Source organism: Dermacentor variabilis, chromosome 5 (genome assembly GCF_050947875.1).
Source record: "Dermacentor variabilis isolate Ectoservices chromosome 5, ASM5094787v1, whole genome shotgun sequence".
NCBI lineage: Eukaryota > Metazoa > Arthropoda > Arachnida > Ixodida > Ixodidae > Dermacentor > Dermacentor variabilis.
In genome coordinates, this window is record NC_134572.1 from 68,060,971 (window position 1) to 68,087,310 (window position 26,340).

The following is a 26,340-nucleotide window of genomic DNA, read 5'->3' on the forward strand; positions in this document are numbered from 1 at the left end:
AAACAGACAAGTGATGCACCCAAAATGTGGTATTAAACTACATGCGCTGCAAAATGCCACCTGTGTGAAATTCAAGAATTAACAAGCCAGCGGCTTAGCTGGACGAGTCCCGTACACCTGCCATTTTATTAATGCAGCATCTGCCATTTCTTCTTCTTTGCATCGGCTTTTTGTTTCAATAAAGCAATTAAGTAGCATTTTTAGCGAGCAACACTTGACACCACAGCACTCAGCTCAATGTGCGCTGTCAATAAAACTTGCCTTGGTGCTGTTCCGCTTGTGGTACTTGAAGATGTAGTTTTCGCAGTTATCAGCCCCTCGAAGCTGCTCTGTGAGGTATACAACAGCCTTGTGCGTGAGACCCATCATGGCGAAGCCGTCCACGTCTGCATAGCACATGAAACGAAACAAGCTCAATAAAGACACCGACTACAGATGTCACCCTGAAACTAAAATTGAGCCGCCAAAGCCAGAGCTGCTACATGATATGGTATGGAAACTGACCGGCATTAATGACTAGGTTCTTACGAAGCAAAGATTGGAGGCATTTGAACTCTATTTCATTTCGCCCACTGCGCTCCTGCTGGTATTGTCAGTCTTCTCTCCTAGAAATGTCTGATGCTATGTAATCGACTTAAACAACATTTATCATTACAGAGTGCTGCTCAGCCCCCAGACAGCTCAGTAGGTAACACTTGGGATGAACACTGTAAGGCTAGGCTTGCTGCTGGCGAACACCTGCTTTTCGAAGTTTTGAAACCTTTGAGTGCTGGGTGTTTTGGGCATTTCTGCCCACTTTGCACTATAATCCAAAGTGTGTCAATTTCCAAGATAAAGTGAATTCAATTTCTGTCAATGTAACATATTAGTAGGCGTTAAATTTATCTTGTATGTATTGGCAATAAGCTGCTGAACATTCTACAAATCTTGATGTTAATAACCAAACAAAAAGCAATGGCTGTTCTGATTAATGATCTTAATTGGGGTAATTGGCACCATACCATGGAAAAACAGAATCTGTGTTAGTTTATGAGAAGATACGGTTCAATATGTTTGCACACGACACATCAGAAGACTTTTCTTGTGTGATACTCTTGTGCCAGTCCACCATGTGATTCTAGACGTTCACCATACAAGCAACAGTGACTAATAACCTTTCTTGTGGCACCTGTAACATACACACAAAAACAGCCATGAGATTTCAGTATGACCAACTCTTGCGTTGATGATGTAACGAGCACACAAGGCTTTTCAAGGTTGCAAATTATCTCTGCAAAGGCAGGGAGTGACCAGAAATTGTGACATGGCTAAACTTGGGCATGGCAAGGGGTCTGTTCAGATGCACAAACACGATAAAACTAGCACAGAGCCTAAAGCGTTAATCAGTAAAGTTGATTAAAATGCCCCCAATTAAGCTGTGAAAACAGAATATGTGCCTTCACACATATCACACACATATATTTATTTATAAGTTGTAGAGTAATTATTTCATTGATGATTATTTGCGCACCACTTGGAACGAGGACTGGGGGACGACGGACACAAGCACAAACTTTCATTTGGTTTTAATGGTAGGAAGTCAAGTGGTTTATATATGATCAAAAATAATGTACAGCGCGAAGGACAAGGACTGCGAAGACAACATACACAGCGCTGTATCATGTATCATGTATCAGCGCTGTGTATGTCGTCTTCACAGTCCTTGTCCTTCGCGCTGTAGGTTATTTTTGATCACGAATTACCAACTAGCTCAAGCAACCACCCTGGTTTATATACATGCATAAATGTGACGTAACATGAAAGACATCATAAAATATGCATGTGCAATCAATAAGACAGACTTGCACACATGCATTTGCAATAGAAAGATAAATTCTAAATAATAATAACTATTGTACCCAAGGCACACATGTCGATGGCCTACGCATCTATCGCTTCACTTTTGCAAAATGCAGCCCCATTAAGATAATTAATTTCTTTTTGTGACAGTCCCAATGAAGCCACTGACGCAGTTTTTCACAAGGTGATGAATTTTTGCCACTTTAATTATGTCACGTGTCATCTGATTATTCTGCTTGGCTACAATTTTGCAGTCATTGAACAACAGCTTATAATCGCAATCCTGACAGTGCAAGCCCAGATGCCCTTGCACCGTCCTGTGTACATTACTGTTATTTTCCCAAAGCCAATCTTCAGGCATCTGCCCATTTGGCCAATGTACTTTTTCCCGCTGTCAGGTGTGATCTTGAATACCACTTTTTCTGCGCAATCTACATACTGGTTCTTGTGGACAAGTCATTTTGCATGTACTACTTTCCCCCGTTTCTTTGCATAGTGATGCCAACTTGCGGGGCCCCATAAAAACCACTTTTACCCCAACACGGCCTCCAATCTTCTTTAAATAGTAAGAGATGTCATGAAAGCAAGGTATTATAGCCATCCCTTGAGCCCGACTATTCTTGGTCTCGGATCATCTCGGTTCAGTACTTCGCCCAGACCCCCTGACAGCTCGCAACATAAATTATGAATTGTAACCAACTAGCCCGAACCAGTACCCTTCTAATATATATTTCATTGAGTTTCAATAATGAAACCTGCATTGTATAAGTTTCCATCAAGGCTTGACAATTGCTATGAGACATTCATTGCTCTTCGCACTCAACAGTTTATTGATGCCCCAATGGTGTATTTTACTGGAGTGTCACTTTTCAGATGGGAAGGCCTCAGGTTTGAAAGTGGTTGAGGTGCGTTTTTGTCTTCAAAATTTAAGTATATTTTATTTCATCTTGCCCATGATGACACGCCAATGATCATAACTGGAAAGCTACTTGTAGCGCAATGATTTAAAGCACCATTGAGGGTGCATCTGAAGATTCCCATCATCTAGTTCACCACTTAGCTGCTCCTAAATGCGGTGTAAATGGCAAGACTTCGGATATTTTTCACTTTACAGTGGCAATGCGTGCAGGTATCATCATCTCGCTATAATCATGTTTCCTTGACATAAGAAGTCACAAGAAAGGAAAACCCTATTTGTGCCCTCATGATTTTATCCTAGGTCTATGATGCATGAGTCTTTGTGACCGGGCCGTCATTGACTTTGCCGTCATGCCATTGTCGCCATCCTTCACTATTAAGCCAGCTATCGTTGTCGCTTTCTTTTAAGTCGCCCTCAATAATATTTTAAACTCTGGTTCACACAGTAGGCATTGCAGTCGTAAAGCTGAGGACCAAAGTACACATTACAGAAACGAAATAGACAGATGGAACAAAAGTAAGACAATCATCTCACTTACCATCATTGGTTAAGGGCTGCATGTTGGCACCAGCACGGGCATCCTGAAGCTTTTCGAAAAGGTATCGCCAGACTTCTACAGAAAGATAGAGAGACACAAAGCAAACGATCACATGTGAATGGAAGGTTTCAACAATAAAAGCTTTACAATGGTACGTAACCCAGCACCAAGTGTCGGTAAACACTTCATTGTTCGAAATGTGCCCGAAAATACTTACAATGAGTTCAACGAACTGTCCCTATTGGCTCCACTGTTCCACTCCTTTTTGTTGTTATACTATTTTTAACCTTAAAAGCTGCAAAAGTGGGGCAAAAAAGCAACGCAGTACCTCCAGGTGGATTTACACTCTTGCCAATAGAAAACTGCTTTTTACTACTCGACACTTTGACAGACGGAGGAAGAACAAAACACCTCGACATCATACGCGCCATGCAAAAGATCTAAAAGCTAAGACCTAAAAACAAGTTCTTCGCATGATACAAGTTACAATAGTGCCCTGCTGTTTGCACAGCACAGCTACAGTTGAACCTTGTTACGGCAGGCATGAATAACATAAACTTTTGCTGAAGTTTTATAAAATTCACATGCATCTAAGGGCATCTGTAGTAAACCTGCTCGAGCGTGTTCTGTATGTTCTAGATATACTGAACTCTTCAGTGCTGAAATGCGCTTGCCCAGAATGCGTGGGGCAGGCTTTTCTGCAGTGGATCAATCCTTGGTGGTGTTGAGGAAAGTGCGAGAGACTCGCTACCGCAAGCAAGCTTAAAACTATCACATCCAATGCACTGACAGCGTCACTCTTAGCATAACAGCATAAACACTCGATGAAATAGTCAACCTTGGCGCATGGTTTCCAAGGCCCAGTGGCATGTGCAGGCATGCTAATGATATTGGAGCTGATTGCTGTGCACCCCACTCCCACACAGGAAGCAAATCACATTCTGAGCTTCCGGATTTCGTGTCACATTATCATATGTCATCCGTTTCCGCAGCACTTCCTCGGTTTGTACGAAGCACTTCACAATAGAGCGGAAAGCCAAATCACCGTTGAGATTTTTGGCTCTGTCACCCATGTGTCTGGGAGCCACAAAAGGGTTGCTCCATCCATGCTGTCATCCTCTGTTGTGTGAACGCTAGCTGCGAAGTTATCCGATGCGCATTGCATATCACGTGACTTATTCGTCCGCAATCACATCTGTCATGTGAATCCTGCTTAAATGCTGCTTGTTCTGTGCAGTGAGATAGTCGATGTACATGGCCATGCGGAATGCATGGCGGAAAACACTAAGTGGAAGAGAGCTCTGACATACACGGTGAAGTCAATGGTCTTAAACATACCTGTCAACCTGAGAACATTAAAATTCGTGAAAATCATGTGGATGGGGACGTGGAGGACAGCATGCATTTTCATAAACTTTTCCTTTAGCACACACTAGTGTGGCATACATATGGAGTTTATTAATGATGATCATACTTTAGACACGGCACTGACACGGCAGCAAACTCTGAGCAATAGACTGATTAGCAAGGCATTGTTTTAGATCCCACTGACTTTTTCAGCGACTTTGCTGTTGCTGATCTCACCTGCTTAGGGAACTATACTAAATAAACTTGTTCAAAGCAAGTACGCCTCTGGTATATGGCGCCTTGTGCCACTCTGTATTTGAATGCCTTTAAAGAAACCCTGAAATCGATTTTGACGATTTTGTACAAACGTACTGAGTAGTCAGAGTAGGTCCTTCTGATCATTAATTGATGCATCTAAGTGCCCTGCGTAAAGCATGTAATTTATTACAAAGTTTTAAAATGTACATCGCTGCTGATTGCAGCACACTACGCAACAGAATTTTCAGCTGCCCCTACCCATATGATGTAAATCGCCAATATGACATCATTAGGGCGAGCTATCCGATTGGCTGCCCAGGGCGTGTCATCGATAACTCTTCCACCTTTATGGCGAACAAATGTTTGTAGTAGTTGGAATGTTAGTTAATTTGTTTCTAAAAAAGAAAGTAACAGAAAGAGAATGCACAAGTACAATTTCTCACTACACTTTAGCACTTCCGGCGCACAGCAAGCGTCATCTGCTTGTGTTACGACATACTCCATTTTGACGAGAGCTCCGTGGTCAGAGTTGATCTCAGTCTTTTCGCGAGCACTATGATTAGACTTTTTTGCGTTGTGGACTGCAAACGTAATGACTGGCAATATGTCAAGCTGAGACAGCATGTCCCTCTGCAAGGCAGCAGACGGGCGAACTGGCTGCTGCCCATCGGACTGCTACTATCCGATCGGCGCCAGGATTTGCGGATTTGCGGCCATCACTCTACACCGGAAGATTACTAACGCAATAGCCTTTTGCGAGTCCGGTATTAGGGCAAACGCAAGAGCAAGGGGACAGAGTCTAGCCGCTTAACTGTGCCGCAACGGGATCAGCCATGAGATGAGCGGAAGGGCAAATGTGAATGGTCTGCACGGTGCAGCCACCTGGTGGCACAAAGCTCAACCATACACAGTAGCAACAACTAAGTGTATTCTTTGTTGCTGGTGTAAATTCTTTGCAGGAGTGTAATCATCAACACATTGTTTTTGTAAATGTTTAAAATGTTTTACACTTGGTTAGAGCAATATTAGCACTTTGTTTGGCTGGTTAAGCGCTGCGCCAACATGTGGCTGGACCATGCAGACTGATCAGGCCGCTCACGTACGTCTACGTTAAAGTTCCTTCATCAGCTTGAGTTTATGCCTCCAGCCATCAGCCAAAATGCCCAGCTTGCCTATGGTTACCGGAATATCTGACATGTTTGGCGCTTCGACAGACTGCTCACAATGCATGCTGCTTTGATAGCTCTCGCTTGGGGTCGACTGCCAAGCAGCTGGTGGAGAGTTCGGAGAGGCTTTGCGCGCACGCTCCTAGAGAACCGGAAGTCGATGATACGACATGCCATCATGATGCAGAGCCAGTGAAGGCGGAGCTTAGCCCCTGTCACTCGGCAAACGAGTTGAGGAGAAAATGCATGACCGTGGAGGAGGGTAACTTGTAATCGTCCGTAGCTCTCTTAATATGAGACATTTCACACAAATTGTGGTAAGAATTATTAACTTTAGCTGTACCTTACGCGTCTACAAAGTTTGTCCGAACCATTTCAGGGGCCCTTTAAAGCTTTTTCGCGAACAGAACTTATCTTTCTTAAAACATGACACAGCATTAATAAAATCGTAGAATCAGCCTAAATTTGTAAGCTTCACAAAAGAATTCAGGAGATTTGGCAGGTATGCTAACATCATTCTTCTTGCATAAGTTTATGACAACGAATTTCAGCTACGCCAAACTACATGGATTTTCACTGTTTACTATAATGAGGTTTGACTGTAGGTGCAGCATCACTGCAATGCAAACTAGGAGTGAAAAAGAGCAAGCTGGTGAATACACACTCAATTTTTAAATGTGTGGTTCTGGTGCCCATAATAAAGAGTTGCCTTACTAAGTAGACATATGCCACAATGGATGTCTGCACTGCAGCAAAAAGTGAAGATAAATGAATTTATCACGGACCTGATAGATTGCAAAAAATGATGGATATTTAAAAAGTCACTAAATTGTGCAATTAGGATTGATCGAATAGTAAAATCTCCTAATTGAATCGAATATGAATATTCGAGGAAAACGAACCCTGAATATAGAATCGAATATTATTTTTTTTTAGTACACATAGTGAAATATAAAGTTAGTGCGGAGTCCCCTTTGTATAAAAGAGGCCTACTGACACGGCCTACTGATTATTTAGATGGCTTACTTAAAGGCATAGTCAAATGTATGCAATGCCATCAGCAAATGGTTGTCCGGTAAACTGAGGAGCTTGTATAAATGAGGAACAACTGCTTTTAAGTTATCTGGTGCACCATGACAGTGACAGTAATGAAGAAAAAAGGAACTGCACATCATCAGATGCATGCAGATTCCATTCAAAGAGAGAAGCGTTGATACTACTTTACTGATACTACTAAGATGATACTACGGGGAAGTATGCAGCACATGAAAATGCGCTGATGCACGTGCGCGGTATTGTTTTCTATTATTTCAGGCCACAATAAGTGTTGTCATCTCTGACGTACTTAAAATATATAATATATTCAACAATTTCAAACAGCAAATTCTTGAATTGTATACAAATCAAATAACAAAGACATTTCAATTTGTAGTCAAAATTTCGAATACTTGCACACCCCTACAAAAAGAATATATCACACATCAGCCATAGACAACTGCAACACACACTTTTTCGTTGGAACTCTGCTACCAAATACACAAGGTGCAACATCAAGCAATCAAACAAAAGCAGGAGACAGTAGGTAACAAGTGAAAGACAAGCACAGACAAAGAAAAAGGAGTCCCATACCATGTGCATCAGGTGAAGAATGCAGAAAGCCATCCTCGCTGCTGATTTCATAGACAACGTAGGGCCGGTCAAAGTGCGACGAGCGCATCTCCTCTCGCAGCGGCACTGCTGGAGGCAGCGTTCCCACCGTGCTATGCACAGGTTCCTTGCCTTCTGGAGGCACGGCCGTGGACGATGTTGGAGGGCATGGCTCAGGATCACCATCAGTTGGCCAGCCATCCTGGAGAATGCGTTGAGCAGCTTTTTGGAGCAGTGCAAAGATGGACTCTGCACCGAGAGAACCCGAGTCGCCCGCACCACGAGGACTCTCCTGGGGGCTTGGGCTGAATGGTGGCTGTGGCGGCGGCAGAAGCACTGGTGACACGCGTCCCGGTCCGCTGAGGAACTCCGTTGATGAGTCTGGCTCGGGATAAACCTCGGGGGACGGGGCACTGCGTGGTGCATCAGTTGCTGCTGGCAACACTGGTGGAGAAGGAGCTGAAGTCGTGCTTGTTGGCGTGACTACTGGCACTGCTGGTGGGGAGGTGGTTGTTGCAGGTGCAACTTTCACAGCATCACTCACAGCAGCGACTGCAGCAGCAGAGGTCGCCGCTGTACGCACTGGCAGAACGACGCACTTAGTGCACTGTTCCCGAGCCACAAACGTTTGGCTTTGGGCCACAATAGTCTTTGCCACCTGTTTCCCGGACTGCAGCAGCCGCTTCCGCATCATGGCTGCCTTGGCACACTGTTTCTGGGCAAGCATGTTGCGGTGTGCATTTGCATAACAGGGAACGCGCTTGGACGTCGGGCATGACCTGGAACCTGGTGTTGGTCCAGTGCTCACCATGGAGGTCTGACTGGTGATTGACGTCATGAGTCCAGCCGAGGCCACACCGGGGGCCATGACACCAGCATTTGCTACGAGCCCACTGCCTGCTACAAGGGGCACCTGGCCGCACACACCAGGCGACTGCAAAGCAAGGGGCATTACAGGTGCCGGAGCCTGGCCTCCGAGGCCACCAATGAACGCAAGCGGCGGCGCTGCTGGCTGCATAAAGGGCGCTGCCACCAGAGGCAGTGAGCCCAAGTAGGCGACTTGAGCCCCTGCTGCCATGCTCAGCGTAGACACACAATTTTCAAGTCGGTAGTGCTGCCGTGGTATGATGATGGTGCCGCCAGGCACTTCATACACCTCAAACTTGTCACAGCTCACGCTCGTCATGTTTATGGTCGACGGGAACTGGTTGATCATGGGAAAGTTGTAAGCATAAGGGGAGTAGCTGACCAGGGGCTGCGTGGCGGCCACAGGGGGAATGCCGAGGCACGGAGACTGCGCCTGCAGGGCGGGTGGCACCATTGAGGTTGCTCGTTGCTGCTGGTGATGCTGGTGATGATGATGCTGCTGCTGTTGCTGCTGCTGCTGTGGCTGATGCTGGTGTTGATGGGGTTGCTGCTGGCAAGAGGAAGGCCTCGACCTCTGCTGACAACCCTGGGACTGGGAACCTGGCACCTTGGGCAGGATGGTCTTCGGGGAAGCAGCTGGCCGCGACCGCGCCCGGCTGGGTGTCATAGCCAGTTTGCTAGCTACTGTCTTGGCTGTCCGGTTTTCACAGGTGCACCCACACACGCTTTGCTGCTGCTGTTTCACAGGTTTTGCGACACACTTCGGAGTAGACGACGTTGCACCACTGCTGGCCAGTTGCTGCCCACTGCTCTGCACCGTCACATGTGCCTCAGGGGATGGCACAGTGGACACCAGAGGTGGCTCAATGACCCCTCGGGCACTATCCCGATGCAGCGGCTGCTGGTCCTTGCCACCGACTGCAGGGGCAGTCACTGCCTCGCACTTAGCTACATCACTACTCCTCACCGATTTGTCCTGGCACACTGTCAATGACTGGTCTGCCACAGCAGGAGGTGTCGCAGATGTCGCCGCCTCTGCAAACTCACTACCACCACTATTTACACTGGTTGTCGGTGCAACACTGGTGCTACTGCTGCTACCGCCATCAGCACTTCTGGAGGAAGCAGCCACCGGGTCACACGACCTCGATATGTTCTCCAGGAGCTCAGCAAAGTCCATCTGGCTGTCGCTGCTCTGGACACACCGAGCAAGTTCATCAAGGATTTTGGCATCAAGGTCATCCAAGTCGGGGGCAGGCGGAGCAGGCAAGCCGTCACTTGATGACACACTGAGCCCGCCACCCGTGCTATCACAGTTTGCAGACGAAATATCACATTGTGCTAGGGCACTCCCACCGGGGGATGGGTCGTCGTGTGCAGTGGTCACATTTATTCCCCAGTCCTCCTCGCATGGTGGTGGGCGTGGTGGACGCACCTCATATGTCCGGCACACATACACCACTCGCTGCCTAGGATTCTGGGTGCTCCAGAACATGCGCCGACACCTGCACCATGCAAAAAGAACATCCAGATTGTGCGTTTTTTTTTTTCCTCCCACAAAGGCAACGTGCAAGAAAGGCCAAGAAACACCATTTAGCCTAGTTGTCAACCACCTGCAATAAAGTTTTAAGGGACACTAAACAGAAAAATAAGTTGAGCTGTATCAGTGCATTATCCTTTTAAAATACCAAAATAAAATTCTGCAGATCCAACCCACATGTCGGAAATCTGAGAAGCGAAGCTTTCGTGAAGCTGTTAGAGAAATTCCATGCAACTGATTATATATTCTGCACAGCATATTGCACCATAGTGGTTAGCTGCTCGCCACTGAATCTCAAGACGCAGAAACCTCCACCACACTACCTATGTGCATGCATTATACTGTCTCCTGGAAAAGACCCATTTGCTTCTACACTGTATTCAGGGTCAGCACACCAACTAGAGTGGGCTGATCCTGGAGATAGTTCAATCTATCTAGAGTATTCTAGAGTGCTTGCACTGCACTCTAGAACAGCCAAAGATGACGTTTACCAAGCTTCAAGAGCTTTTATGAGCCACAACAGCCCTAATAAGAAAAAAATACTTTGAAATCAACGTCCCATTGACACACCTTCGTTGGGGTTTCGATGTGAAAATTAAAAGTTACACGTTTAAGTTTCATTTTTTTCTTTAATGATCAAGAAATTACCACAATATCATAAAAAATGTTATTTTGAAGGAATATTTTATCAGTCTATACTAACTTAATTCTTGTTTTAGTGTGGCATTTTGTACCACGGTGTCACACATAACATTCAGTGCAATAAATGTCTTGATATCAGCTGAAGTGTACGCTTGGGCAAGTTTTTCGTACATCTCTGGAAGGGGGACAATGCAAAAAGTTTATGAATCCCATGCAGTTTGAAACAGTACCCTGGCAGCTACCAGGCATCTGACAATGCTGGCAGGATGAGGGTTGTTGCCAGTGGCATTGAAAGTGTCATATTTCCATGGTGCATGAGATGAGACCGACAGGAAATCATCAGAGTTAGTCAGTGCCCAGTGAAATACTAGATAGATAAAGTTAGCTTGATGTTTATTGTTCATTTTGCTCAGACTGGCGCATACACAAAGCAGCACAGCAGGATTGCTAGTGTGCTTATAGTGTGTTTACACACAACGCTCATACCAGCAGCAGAAGCCATCAAGTTGATTGAGTGGCACATTGATGATGCGTAAAGTCCGCTTTGTTGCTTTTGCAGCCATACGCACTCGGCGTCTCTGGAGACTGTCTAACCTTCTGCGCATGATTAGTGAATGCATCGTCGATAGTGGGACAGCATGACCACAGCACGCCTAAAGCATTTGCATAATTGATGTCGTAATAAAGGACAAAAGAAATAAGTAAAAAAAAAAAAAGAGTGCCATGCTGTTGCTCTTTCCCCTCCGTGTCTTTCCACACTGCCCTTATTCCACCTTCTGAAACGGCAGGCTTTTATCCATCCACTGTCTCAACACTTTAGCAAGACTGCTAGCAGTCGTGATGATAGTAATTGTACATTTACCTCTAGTCAGGATTGACTGATAATATTCAGCGCATTCATCTTGAAATAAAATTTTCTCCTTCGCTGCCCCGTGTAAAGAGAAAATGACAAAAAGGCAACATGACATTGCAATGGCAGCGACGTCATGCGCACATTTTTACAATGTGGATGTCAAGACTGAATATGCACTCTTCCAAGACATAGGCCTACAGCCTGATTATGCGTTACGTGGCTGCATAAACAAGTACGCAGTTCCCTCAATGCCTGTGTGAATGAATGCAGAGGCTGCCATAGAACTTAGCTTCTTCATAACCTCGGTGTCTTGTACTCTTCCACCGCACAATTAATTCTTGCACTAGCAACACAAGGGCAAGCCAAATTCAGTGCAAATTCAGTGCAAAATTCAAGCAAGTTACGGTCACAGCGCCACCATTTGAATAAAAAATTTGTTATTCAAGTACCGTATAACAGGCCATTTCCACGACCAGTGTGACAGCAGGAAAAAAGGCGTACCTGTAGTTGACAGGAACAAGAACATTTTCAAGGTCCGATGCCTCTGTCAAGTGTCCCAGGCACTCGATGGTCATGGACCCTGTATGAGAACATACAACATGAGACTGCATAAGTGCAAGATGGCACAGTGTCTGCTAGAGAAAGGCAGCCATGAAGCACAGTTTAAAAGGCATTAGCTTTCACTCTACTAGTTACAAACTCGTTATGGGCCTCATATGCAAAAATGTGAAGCTGTGAACAAGTAAAGATTGTGTTCAAAGAAATGCCTATATTTTGCCCCTTCCAACAGAACCCCAGGTCACTTGGGCGAGTTTTTCGTACATCTCTGGAAGGGGGAAAACGAAAAAAATGTATGAATCCCATGCAATTTGAAACAGTACTGTGGCAGCTCCAGGCATCTCACAATGCTGGCAGGTAGCCGCCTTTGTGTAACTATGAGTTGCTGTGGTGGCTATGGGGCTCTAGTGAATGGTTGCACCACTGACGAAATCTTCAAGCTGACCGCTGCTTTTTAACAGTAAGAACCGTCATCATAAACTTAATTAGGTGCACTGCAGGACAAAGGACTTTCACGGAGATCTCCCCATCATCTCTGCCTTGCGTAAACCAAACTTGCCCTGCACTTGTGAATGTTCAGGAGACACCTTCAACCATCAGTGAGCACAATTAGACTGGTAACGATAACGAGCAAAGTGTTATTTAAGGCAACGTGAATTAAACCACTCAAAGTGTAAGACACAAGTAAGAAAGTGTGCATCACAGTACCTGCAATGACAGTCATCTCCTGGGCAAGAGTTCCCTCCCAGGCTTTCTGCCATTTGGGATTGACATCCTGGTGGTTCACATAGACTGCACGGCAGACGGAAAACTTGTCCCCTTCGACCACCTGCACAAGGGCAACACATTTCACTCACACAACACATCCAGAACAATGCACTACGCTAGTCCCCTATACCTCCAAAACATAGTTTCAGGGAGACAAGAGAGAGAGAGAATCAAAAGATAACTGCTGTATCTGTGTTCTTTGTAACATGATTCAGCCGTGCAGGGAGCCAGCCCCTGCTGGGAAAGACAGTCGGTAACACGCACCTCTTGGTTGACATTGCTCTGGTGGAAGGAACAGAAGACCTTCTTGTCGGCTTGGAAGACGGCTTGCGCTGCTTGCGCGCAGCCAAAGTGGAAGTTGGCGGGGCACCCTCGCACGCAGCACCCTACCGTTGCACCCACGATGCCACACACCTCGCAGCGCTGTATTTTGTCAGATAAGTGTACACATCAGCGACTATCTTGTGGCAGTTTCAAAATAAAAAGTCAGTTACCGAAATGTTTTTTACTGCATGTTTGAAAAATGCTGCGTGCACGCTTACGACAGTTAATTTTACTTCGTTGAAGTATGAGTTCAGCTAGTCAAATCATCCCACCTATTGTAGCCATTGAAGCTAGAAGCAACACTGCAACTCGAAAAGGGCAGACGAGCACGGCCACTGCGCTTCTATAATTACAGCAATACAAACAACACTTTCTGTAGACCCTCCTGAATGCCTGCTGAGAGTCCGCACGAGTAAGCGACATGCACAAGATTAGAAGCACAGCTCGGTGCAATTTAACCAATCCATGCAGACATCAGTAGTGCTACTTAGTGGGCCAGACTGTTCTTATTACACATCACTGATACTGGCACTAGATATGTGCGATGTGATAACACTGATATGTCTAGTGCACTTTATGTAAATAAGAAATATGTTACAAGAAGAAAGCAGGCAGAAGCTGTTTTACCAGCTCACTACAGCTGTGGCCTTTGCAAATACACACACAGCAACGCAAAAACAACCCAAGAAAGGAAACACAGACCACATGCGCAGGAGCTAATAAGTGACGGCATGCAAATGCTCAAACTTATAAATACAAATTGCGATTAAATTGCAAGTGAGTGGCACCCGAGATTCCACTGTAAAATGCAACTGCAGAAGCAGAAATGCTCAGCGTATTGCACAAAGAAAGCTCCTGGGTGCTACGGCTATTCAAGCAGGTCTGACCTCGTCGAGAGCCATAATGCTGGTTGGAACTGGAGCGTGCTTCAATCAAATGACCGCGGTAGCAGCTACACCCTTTCCCTTCTCAAAAAAAAACTCTCAAGATGCAACTATACAAGCATAACCAGATTTCACAACATCAGTGGAAAAAGAAGGTAAATGTACACATCATTCTGTACTGCATGCATTGAAAGCCATATTAAGCATTTGGTAGCGCTCATAATACAAAGTGCACACAAAAACGCATATGGAGTGCCGAGCTGCTGTGCCCAAGCAAAGAGAATCTCTAGAGACCCTGCATCCAACATGATGGACATTGCCTTGCTCACAGGTTAGTTAAAGTCGTAGAAATGTGTAAAACAAAAGAGGCTTTTTTATGTATTGGGCACCCAAATAAGCATACTTTAAACATCTGGCAAAAATTGGTGGCACAAACCTAAAATTGTGGCCCTCAGAAGGTTACCAAAAAGCTGATCTGTCTTCAACAAAATTTTGCAGTGTTTATTTACCAGGTCACACGGACTTGCAACTGCAGCTCGCACAGAGCCCACCAAAAGTGCATCAATTCTGACTGCTTTTCCTTACTTTTTTTTTTTTTCTCACCACACTTTCATCTAGCCGACAGTGGCCACCCACACTTACCAGGTAGCGCCCCCTCGAGATGGCAGAATGCACCCGGTGCAGAGCACCATCACCCTGTTCAAAGACCTCCGCTGACCAGAGTGCACAGTTGACGTGCACCCAGTTATCCTGGCCAGCATACAAGAGTCGGCCGGACTTCTGCATGAAAGAGCATGGCACACACCAACAATGCATTTATTGCAGCAAACTCCTCAGATCCACACTTAAAAGAGCAATACTACAGTAAAATCTCATTACTACAAACACTACATTAACGAACTTTTCAGAAATCCCCAGCTGACTTCTTCTGGTTTCAATTTAAAAATACTTCAGCACTACGAACTTCAGAATACCGAACATTTCAGAATAACGATCGTTATTCAGTTTCTCTGTTATGTTAACAGCGCCTCAGCATCACGAGCTAATATTCCAAAATCTGGGGATTCCTAGATTTCCGTGTATCCTTCATGGCAGCTGAAACAGTAGGCTAGCAGACAAGGCACAGAAAGCGGACGTCGCGGCACATGGGTTAAAAAAATCTGAGAGAGTGCTCAAAAAAAAAAGAAAGAAAGAAAAGAATGCAGGAGAGAATATTTTTAATCTATTCCAGGTGCGATGGCGCATCGGATGTTGCAAGCACATGCTCCCCCTAGGTAAGTGTTGCCTAGCAATGGAGGCACGTCTCTTCCTTCTTTCGCCCTTCTTCCTGCGAATGCCTCTTTCTTTCATGCTTCTTTCTGTGGCTGTGCTAGCTACGCGCGTGGAGAAACGTAACCTCTGTAGTCGCAGGGATGCGACACAGTCACACTTTGCACCTCCTGGACAGCATCATTTACACGCACTTGCACTTTTAAATAGTTCAGGTGTCCGCCTCAAGTGAGACAGTTGCAGTGTCCATGGCAAGGAATGTGAAAGCGAACAAACGAGCGGCATAAACGCAGAAGCGACATGGAGCTTCCTTTTTGTCAGTAGTTTTCTCAGCGTCAGAGCCTGCTTTGCACACGTCACTCACAGTGCTTCAGTGGTGCGTGGCGGCAGAATCTATGGAATAAAGCAACGGCACAAACTGAGAGCCAACAGCGACATTTTCATGGATAGCTAAAACGGTGACAACTTATGAACAGATGGCCTGATGGGTGGAGTGATTAATTTTGGGGCTTTCACTATAACAACGTTTCAGAATAACAAACTATTTTCGGCGGTCCTGCGTGATTCGTTATATGGAGATTTGACTGAACACTTAGCCAATTCTAATGCATACCTTTCTTCCATGAAAATAGGTCAGAAAGCTGTCACTATACAACAAAACTTTGAGCTCAGTGCGGTTTGGGGGCCATTTAAAATGTATTCCAAATCTCGCAGAACTGCGGCGTCAAGCACAGAATGCTTAGACATAATTCGGTTGGCTTTATCCAAGCTCTCACATCCTATCACAGTTCCCCAGTCTCTGAGCTGAATAAGTCGAGTGCAATTGGGAAGGAAAACTCACGGTGCAGGAGTCATCACCAGGCTGACCACATAGCACACACTGCCGAGAGTCCACTCCTTGCTCTGCAAGCAAGTAAAAATGTAACACATTCATGAGTTCACTATCGTGTTAATTAGAATGGACACATACACACACATACACAATGCAGATCAAGGATAATCACAGCTCTTCACACAACCATTGTGGCAGAGAAACACTGCAAGTGTATCTTACCCAAGTTGCACCAACAACACACAGTCAAGCCTTGCTTATAACTAAGTCACAACTGACATGAAGATACCTTCGCTATGCAGTCAAACCTCGATATGTCGAACAGCGTGGTGATCATGAAATAGTTCGATATAGCCAGAATTCAATATATAATATCATGTAAAACAATGCGTAAAGAACTTGTACAAATCAATCAATGAACCAATCATGGCACAGTAAATACACCCTTGAAGCTTCACGCAAAGTATTTATTTCTTTGGCTGAAAGCACTGCAGCAGTGTAGCCTGCTTCTTATTGGCAGCCACGTGCTTAACCATAGCGTCCTCAACATAGTCTAAACGATCCACAATAAGCCGGTGCCTTCTATTGCACTGCAGTAACGGCGCAGAAGGGCCAAAGCAGCTACAGCCTCAGCTGACGTTGGGAGCAGGGCAAAATCAGCGCTTGCGGGATCAACCTCGGCAGCATCTTCATTTGGCCGCTACTTCCGCTGCGATCTCTACATGCCGAGTGACGAGCCCCCCTCTACACTCAGCGACATTCTCGATACAGCAACGACAGGCGCGGAGGCAATATGGGCACCCACACCCAAATTTAAACAGTAAACAGGCGAGGAGTTGGCGCCGACTTCAAACACACATGTACCCAAACCTACATACACTTAGCTGTACGTACCACACACCGCCCGTGGTGCGGTGGCGCCCAGACGTTACCGCACAGCATGTGGATGTACCCAAACAGTCCGGCACATATAAGTTCCACACAACTAAAAACACAAGATTTTAACAGGCAGTGGGAGGTGTGGCTTACGAACGAGGATCAGGATAGCCAACTGGCTCTCCTAGACCAAGCTCAGCGAGCCTTCACGCCAGTGGAGCCCTGCACTAGGGGCCCCAACCATGGGACCTCAAATTTTGTTTTATTCTATAACGATTCTCACCCCCCCCCCCCTCTCTCTCTCCACGTCTGTCAATCGAAGCAATTTTAAACACTGTCAATGGTAAATGACATAAATATACGGCGCCGCGAACAAGTCCAAAATGGTTGATGCCGTATATTTATGGCGCTGTCTGTACGTTTAAAAAGCACGCCAATTTCCTAATTTTTTTCTTTCGTGGCATGTCTTGCCACTATGTGGGAATACAGGGAATTTTTTTCTCGTGCCTCCCTCTCTAGGTTTTCGTTACGTGGTTTGTTTTAGGGCTAGTTTGCTCCGGTGCGTCTATATACCACCACTCACGCATTGGCGTGCGCACGGGCAGGCGGCGATTTGAATTTTGTTCCGCAGGCAGTTTCGGCTTCTTGCACTTGCAAAACTGATAGCTATCTCATTACGAATCACTCAAAGGGCGACCGCCTGTTTCTCGCTCGTTTAGTGCTCACAGGCGTGCGCATAGGAAGGATACCGCCGTGCATGCGCTTCGTTTTCTTTCTTGCGTTCGTTTCTTTTTTTTTTTTTTGGAGACTCGCGAAAACTAATTGCCTCTGGCTGGCGATAAGATGAACATAAGCAGTTTGTCACATGTTTTGCTTTTTTGACGAGCACACAACCACACAGTTTTCTTGAGTGCGCTCACCTACGTAGTTCGATTAAGCTATGGACGTAAATATTAGTCTAAGAGCAGGAACACTTGAGACTTGCAAAATATTCTCGTGTGCGCATATTCTAAGCCCTGAACTCTGTGCATAGCAATGCATAAAATTTTTAATTCTCATAAGTTTATTTCCTTTCTTTATTGTTGTTATTCATGAATAAACAGTACATATATACCAACGCAAACTATCTTTTTCTCACTTTACGGTCACCTCAGAAAAATTGCAGTAATTTTTTTTTCGAAATAGGTCCCTCAGAGGAATTGGAATCTGCAATAAAAAAAAATCGACCCTGGGCAGTCGCATGTGGCGAAAAAAAAATTGGAGGACGCTTAAGGTTCGCCTTCAAGAGTGGAACGTGACAGCGTTCCCGTCGACCCGCCAAGGGGTGTAAGACAATGGGCTACGGCGCAGCAACTACGCGCCCCGCATCGGACGCGGTGAGCGTCGAGCAACGCAGCGTTCGGCGCGACAACAAAATGTGCGCCTGAGCAAGCGACGCACGCCTGAGCCTTAGAAACAGCTCGTTTCTAAGGCAACACCACTAGAGGCACTTTTGTACCGCTTTGAAGCATTGAACTCGTGGCTCAGTGGTAACGTCTCCGTCTCACACTCCGGAGACCCTGGTTCGATTCCCACCCAGCCCATCTTGCAAGTTGTTTTTTATTCATGAAGTGCCTGCTGGGATTTATCGCTCACGGCCAACGCCGCCGACGCCGACGACACCGACTTTTCTGCGACACGAGCTCCTTAACGCTGTCGCGTTAAAATCTACCCTCAAAGGGTTAAGTTGCATCTGCCATGGGGTCTATGAGTGAACCCAGTCAACGCACGCTGCCACGCGTCTTTGTGGAAGCAAACCACTGTTTTTCATGAGGGACAGCAGGTGCAGAGCATGGCACAGAGGAGTCAGTGCGGCAAATGCAATGCGTCGTTGACGTTGTCTAACTAGCCAAGCTGCAGTTTGCGTATGCTGCTACATTCAAATGGCACCGTCGGCGCAATCGATTTGTGTAGCTAGTGCGCCGCAGTCAGGAACGCCCATTGTGCCACCGCTATCTTCGAGGGTGTTGCGGAAAAGCTTGCCGCCTGTCAACAGAGCACACATGGTCTGGGGTGGCAGAGTTCGATATATCCGTCTTACGTCCGACACCCGTTCGAAGTAAAAAATAAGATACGCATCCAATTTTCCAGGTGATATAGAAAGTGTTTGATATAAGCAACAATTTGATATATCAGAGTTTGATATACTGAGGTTGGACTGTATAACGAAGTTGTACTTGTAATGAAAAAACTTTGTCAAATTGCGAGTTTCGTTAAATCAAAGCTTTAGCTTCAGCAGCAAAAATAATTTCACAAATTCACAGAACATTCCTGGTGGATAGTATCTTGTCATAAGTACTTATAAAAAAATTGCAATAAGGTCGGGTTGTAATAGCGCAGTTATGAGCACCAGCATCCACGGTGCAAATCGCACTGAGAGCAATGCATCGGCGTGGTTCCTGGCATCCGAGATTTGCGTGCATTGCATTGCGCAACACTGTAAATTTTGGACACCATGGCTGACCCCGCTTAGTCTCCACGCTAACGAGTTAAAAACACAAGCGTAAAAATATACCAATATTTTTCCTAGAAAATGTTCCAGTTTTGCAAGAAAGCAGGAGCATTGATGACGATAGCGGAGACAACTACGCAAGGTAATATTTGTAGTTTTATAGATATCAAGCACACTCAGGCAAACATGAACAGATCTCACTCAATGACCATGAACACTCGCTGTCACAACTCAAGCAAACGCTTTGCACTGCGTCTCGAAAACTTGACACTACGCAACCACCAACACGAGACATGTGGGAACACAATGTGCATCAAGGCACCAACCATCCAGGCTAGCCCTTTTGCACTTGCCGGGGTTTACTTCCAAGAGACAGAGCGTGGCCCCCATATGGACACTCATGTGCAGCCAAAGCAAAGGTAGCAGAGGAGAGGTGCCCGCAAGGGCTAGAGGGTAGATAGGCGTGTCTCCAGCATCCCCAACCCCATTCCCCTTGCGCTGAAGGAATCGTCAACTCTCGTGTTTCTCAGAGCGCTATGAACTGCCACACACCTCCACACGTTGTTTGCCAATGGCCTCCACACGCTGTTTACCAATGCGAGGTATGGCACAGCAGTGTTTGCTACATACTATATCCCAGCGCACTTGCTTCTACATCGTTTTTGCCACTCAGTCTTTTCGTGCAGTAGGGCGCTTGCGGATAACTTTTGCCTCAGCTGACATTTTTATTGTTTTTTGCTAGGTTTATTACCTACACATGCAAGCAAATGTATGAAATGGCCAAGAACTTTGTTAAATCAAAACCATGCCACGAAATTACTTTCTTAACACACGAAAAAGGATACAATCTTCAATAGAACTAAGATTACGAAATGACAGTACTTTGTTACATCGCAAATTTCATTAAACCGAGGTTCGTTATATTAAGGTGACTGTATTCAATATTCCTTACAAGCAAATTTTCACTGCAAGCAAAGGTCAGCAAGAAAGGTTTTAGGTTTACTTCATTGTAACTACGTTCATTATACCAAGTTTTGATTGTACAAGTTAAACTACTAGCAGAATGATGGGCAGTGAATTTTTTGCAAGAGTCGACTTTCAATGTGCTACCGGCTTCTTAGATTAGCCTCATGGAAGCTGGTCTGTTGCAAGCTTTCTACACACACCAGCAATTAGAATAATTTATCTCTAGCTACTTTTTTAGGATAAATGAATACGCACAATCCTTTCTTCAACTATGAAAATTTCTTATCAAGAAACCTACACAGGTCTCTTGCATAGCCTAGTGCTACTTTCGGGGAAGAAACCTAAACCTCCACTCAGTGTATTTCAGCAAAATTCTCAATTTGTTTATTCTTTCTTAAAGGGGCCCTGAAACACTTATCATAGCCCTGAAAAACTAATCACAGAATGACGTCACTATTGATTTACGTCACCTGACAAATCTGCTGCCCCAAAAATGTTCCGAATCCTTCAAGCACAAGCAAAGACAAACATAGTTATCGGGCCGACCAGCAGCTTTCGGACTCCTTTCATTTCCATTACTGCTCAGGAAGCTACACAGGGATGACAGCAAGGGGGTGCAAGGACACAATGCCCCATAGGCCCCACCCAGAGGTTGAATGCATCTTAAGACGGCTTGTGGCAGCACGCCGCGGCGTCCACAGTATCTGTGTTACGCTTTCCATCTTGGAGGCCTGCACAGCAGATGCACCAATGCACAACTGCCGTGTTTAGACCGGCAGTGCAAGGATGAAATCATTTTTCTGTCTTTTTGAGATCGCAGACACATACATATTCAATTTATTTAACTCAAATGAACAATAATTGTGTTACTGCGAATGTTCTTGCAATCATAAAATCAGCCAACAGCTGTTGCGGGTCCAACTACTTGCGATGACGCTGCATGATGACATTATGGAAGCGACAACAAGCGATATTTCCCTGCTTTATACACGAGACTGCAAGTTCCCTGCTACATGCAATCCAATAATATTTGGCTCACGTGTTCGCAAGAGCCTCATTAACAGATCGACAAGGTTTTCTCATGTTCAAAAACTGTTTCAGCGCCTCTTCAATGTGCCTAGGCATCATCATACTTGCCAACCTGTGAACCATAAGATTAATAAAGAACCCCAAAACTTGACAATACAGGGAGAGGGGGTGGGATAGAATAGCCCCCCCCCTTTTTTTTTAAATGTTGGCCCTGAGCACACATGCTTCTTGTGGGCTACATATGCACTTTATGAACAATCATTGACGTTTAGGCACAGCACGTGACCAGCAGCAGCGAATTACAATTGATGTCAACAAGAAACACATTTCTAGACGAGTTATGTTCTCAGTGATTTTGCTGGAACTTTACCGAATAAAACAAGTACTCTGTCTTATACGGCACTTTGCGCTGCCACAAGAGGGCAGCAGAAGTAGCTTCCCAATTTCTTTTTTCTGCAAGCGTTTTCTGCCGTCTTGCACCATGCCTTATCTTTCAAGGGCTTCAAAAATTTTCGCAAACAAAATAATTTTTTTTTTCAGAAAACTTGACGCATTTTTCTAATATTGTAGAAGGAGCCCAAACTTGCAAACTTTATGAAGAATTGCAGAGAGTAGGCAGGCATGCATCCCGAAACCTCATAAGAATAAACCCTTTTCATAATTCTAAAGCTAGCTTTCCTGTGAGGCAGTTTGCGTGTACAAGCACAGTTTGCTTAAACGAATAATGACATGAAAAAATGTAGACATGCATCTCTGAAACCATGCACAGGGGACAGACCCCAGCGTATGCAGTTAACACTTCGTCTTCCTTTGAACGATGACCGATGCCGCCATTAGACAGGAAAATGTGCAGTGCAGAGAAGCCCACTTGGGGGGAAAAAATGTGCCCAAGCAACTTCCCCATCTTACCCGCCGTGTCCCTGAGCAGTCCTGGCTGCTGAGGTTCGGGGGGTCCGGTTCCATTGGGCCTTGCCTGACACTGGGCGTACAGGTGGTCCCCGTGAGGGGGAAGCACTGCTTCTGCCAGGAGAAGGGATCCAGGAGCTCCGAGCAGTGCACTGGGCTCGTGCGGAGGCGTGGGCGGCAGTGGGGAGGGCCGCAAACCCGGAAACGCTTCCTCCAGGAGCTGCAGCAGGTATTTACAGGAGTTGTACAACAGTGCCACAAATATGGTGCTGGCTACAGTGCAATGCTTCCTACCACGACTAAGACAACCAAAACACAATTTTTGAGGCAGCTACAAGCCACCAAAATGCCTTCACAAAAGCTACAGACTCCAATGAATCCTTCATCCCCTAGCTCAGTGCGAACTGCATAAACGTTTTGCATTTTGTTTGTGAAGCGATGTTTAAAGCCTATGTTATATTTGACACAATTTTTGGCAATAGCAGAGCTGGGCCGCAATTTTGTAGCAATGCCTTCCGCTCGATTTTGTGTCACTCTTGTTCACAGGTCATCAGCAGCTGATCCCATTGATAAAGCGGACTGATCGTCGCTCTGACCGCTGAAGAGGGGCGAAAAGGAATAGCATCGGAAAAGGCATAGCTGGCTATTCTTTGCTGCATCCCATACCAACTTTTTTTCTCCACACAAGACAAAAATTGTGGCTACTATACCACGCTCCACAACTAAAATTACACCAACTATCATGTTCCAACACCACCATTTAAATTGGTGCTTGCTCAGATGTAGGAGCTGGCATTTCAGTAAGAATCCTCTAAAAGGGGAGCTAAAGCAACAGTTAAATTTTAGGTGCATTTATGACACACTTCCTCACCAACTGACTTTTTTTTCGAATACAATTTTAACATATGAAGTAACATAGGCATAGCACTTCTTTGCCAATGCTGGCTACAAACATACAGTTTCAAATGGCACTCATATTTCGCAGCTCCTCTTCAATTCCCTCTTTCTATGCAGTGAAACTTCACATAACCAAATCAGTTGATGAAAATTTAGAAATTTTAGGTGCATTTGTGACACACTTCATCACCAACTGACTTTTTTTTCGAATACAATTTTGACATATGAAGTAACATAGGCATAGCACTTCTTTGTCAATGCTGGCTGCAAACATTCAGTTTCAAATGGCACTCATATATTTCGCAGCTCCTCTTCAGTTCCCTCTTTCTATGCAGTGAAACTTCACATAACCAAATCAGTTGATGAAAATTTAGAAACAGGAACAACTACACCTAGATTGGTTTTCTGTCAACTAGATGCGAGCTTGAGGAAGCAGTGTGATACAATGTGCAATGACACAAAGAATCATTATCACATTACAAAACAAAGTCCATAAGAGTGGCCTCGTTGCAACAACCCTTAAATGACGAATTGAAGCTAAGCAATTGAACAAGTGTGCATTTACTGCCCAAAACCATGTTACGTGCCTTTGCTAAAATGAGAGACCAAGGGAACAGGTGTTGTACTTCACTGCTTTCACCATGGCAGAAAGTAACAAGTAAACCACAGACAAGTAATGATGTTTCAAAGGATTAACGTTGAAGTAAAGCATCAGCAGGCTGCTAAACAGGATGCAATTATGAGCCTGAAAAGGTAGTAAGGCTATAAAATGGCTTCAAATTAGGAGTATGTGAATACAGTCGAACCCGGATATATCGAACCCGCATATTTCGAATTATTGGCTATATCAAACACACAGATTTCCCCCTTGAAAATACTATGTAAAAGTATAGGACAATTGCGTAGTAAATCGAATTCCATTTTCATCGGACATTCAATATATCGAACGCCGCGCCATGCCGCGCCCATGGAAGGTGCGCTTTTCATAAAGACATTCGTGTCCGGTCCTCAGGGGAAAACATTTCCGCACTGTCTGCGCATTGCGCGTTTTGTTGTGTGTACCTCTGTTTCAACGTGCCGTGTGTAGCGCGTGTGATTGTGGTCATCTGGTGAGCTGTGGCATCCGCGGACATAAAAAGGAGGAAGAATCTGGACTTTGCAAGAAAGCTTGAAGTAATCCGGCTTGTCGAGAATGGAGAAAAGAAGTCCTCCGTGGCAGACACATTCGGCATTCCGCGGAGTACTTTAAGTACGTTGTTAAAAAACAAGCAGGACATCAAGTTTAAAGCAGGTGAGTAAAGTCGCTCGGGAGCGTGTCGTGTGCGCCCTGCTGCTTTTGACAAAGTGGAAAAGGCACTCTATACGTGGTTTCTTGAAATTCGAGCGAAAAATATTCCCGTGGATGGCCCGATGTTAATCGAAAAGGCCAAATGGTTTGCTACGGCTCTAGGCGAAGAGAACTTTTGCGGTGGCACTGGATGGCTGCAACGATTTAAAAACTGCCACGGCATTGTAGGAAAGGCCATTTCAGGCAAAAGTGGAGCTGTCAGCAGCCAGGAGATGCAGCAGTGGCTTTCTGAGGAGTGGCCGAAGATCATTGAGAAGTTTTCGCCTGCAGAAATCTTCAATGCAGACGAAACTGGTCTCTTTTGGCAAATGTTGCCGAATAAGACACTCGCTCTTCGTGGAACCTCATGCCACGGTGGTAAAATGAGCAAAGTGTGTCTGCCGGTGCTGCTTGCAGCCAACATGGACGGCTCGTGCAAGCTACGGCCATTTGTGATCAGGAAGAGCAAGTCACCACGCTGCTTCAAGAACTGTAAACAGCTTCCCGTCCACTACGGCTGTAATAGGAAGGCCTGGATGACACGTCAACTTTTTGTTGAATGGCTGCAGGCTCGGGACGCTGAGTTGGGCAAGTCGGGCTGCCAAGTTTGCCTTCTGGTAGACAACTGTTCGGCCCATCAAACGACTTGAAAGCTGCAGCACATCGAATTGAAGTTTCTCCCGCCGAACACCACAACGAGACTGCAGCCCCTCGACCAGGGTATCATAAAGGCATTCAAGGTAGGCTATCAGAAGCGACTTATTCAATGGCTCCTCATAAACCTCCGCATGGGAACAGATCTCAAGATTGACCTGCTCGGCGCGATCCAGATGATTACCGGCGCTTGGGGCGACGCGAAGCAGGCCACAGTAGCCAACTGTTTCGGCAAGGCAGGCCATGAAGTAGCCGGAGATGAATGTCCGGAAGCTTTAGATGACGATGAGTTCTTGGAGGACACGTTCCGCGACTTGTCCAATTTTCCCGGCGCCGTCCCATCCAAAGTTACTGTTAATGACTTCATTAACGCTGACAGCGAAGTTCAAGTGGTAGCCGACCTCGCTGATGAGGACATTGTGGCCGGAATAGCTGGCATTCAAGATGGCGATTCCAGCGACGAGGGCAACTGTGTTTTCGAAGAAACGCGTCCGTGCAAAGCCACTGAACTGGCGTCAGTGTTCAGCCTGATTCGGCGCTGTTGCGGCGAAATGGAAGGCACTGGGCTCTCGCACCTGGAGTCTCGAGAAGATTGAGACTAGTGTTTTAAACTTCATTTCCCAGAGGAAAAAGCAGCCCAAAATTAGTGTTTTTCTTAAATGAAATAAAGCGCTTTCATATTGTGTGCACATGCTATGTGATTCGCGGCTGTTCCAATCAGTAAGCCACAATTTTTTATGATCGCGAGTGCTTTTTTGGCCTATATCTGTATATCGAATTTCCGCTACATCGAACTATTTTCCGATCCCCGTCGAATTCGATATATCCGGGTTCGACTGTATCAAAATTTTACAATACAAATCGAATACGAATAGTACTTTGCTTCGTATATTGAACCAAATGTCGAATAATGATATGTATACATTCATTTATTAGCAAGCTT

The 26,340-nt window shown here is 45.4% G+C and overlaps 1 protein-coding gene across 1 annotated transcript in view; it reads right to left on the bottom strand.

Annotated features, from left to right (window-relative positions):
• The window catches only part of LOC142582747 (histone-lysine N-methyltransferase 2B-like), a 98,114-nt gene that overhangs the window by 17,782 nt on the left and 53,992 nt on the right, over positions 1-26,340 (bottom strand). Inside the window, exons 21-29 of the mRNA XM_075692762.1 lie at positions 22,523-22,739; positions 16,261-16,322; positions 14,793-14,930; positions 13,207-13,365; positions 12,883-13,003; positions 12,118-12,196; positions 7,697-10,086; positions 3,297-3,371; positions 262-386 (exon numbers count right to left, since the gene is read on the bottom strand). Coding sequence (XP_075548877.1) covers positions 262-386; positions 3,297-3,371; positions 7,697-10,086; positions 12,118-12,196; positions 12,883-13,003; positions 13,207-13,365; positions 14,793-14,930; positions 16,261-16,322; positions 22,523-22,739 — 3,366 coding nt within the window. The remainder of the gene's footprint in view (positions 1-261; positions 387-3,296; positions 3,372-7,696; positions 10,087-12,117; positions 12,197-12,882; positions 13,004-13,206; positions 13,366-14,792; positions 14,931-16,260; positions 16,323-22,522; positions 22,740-26,340) is intronic.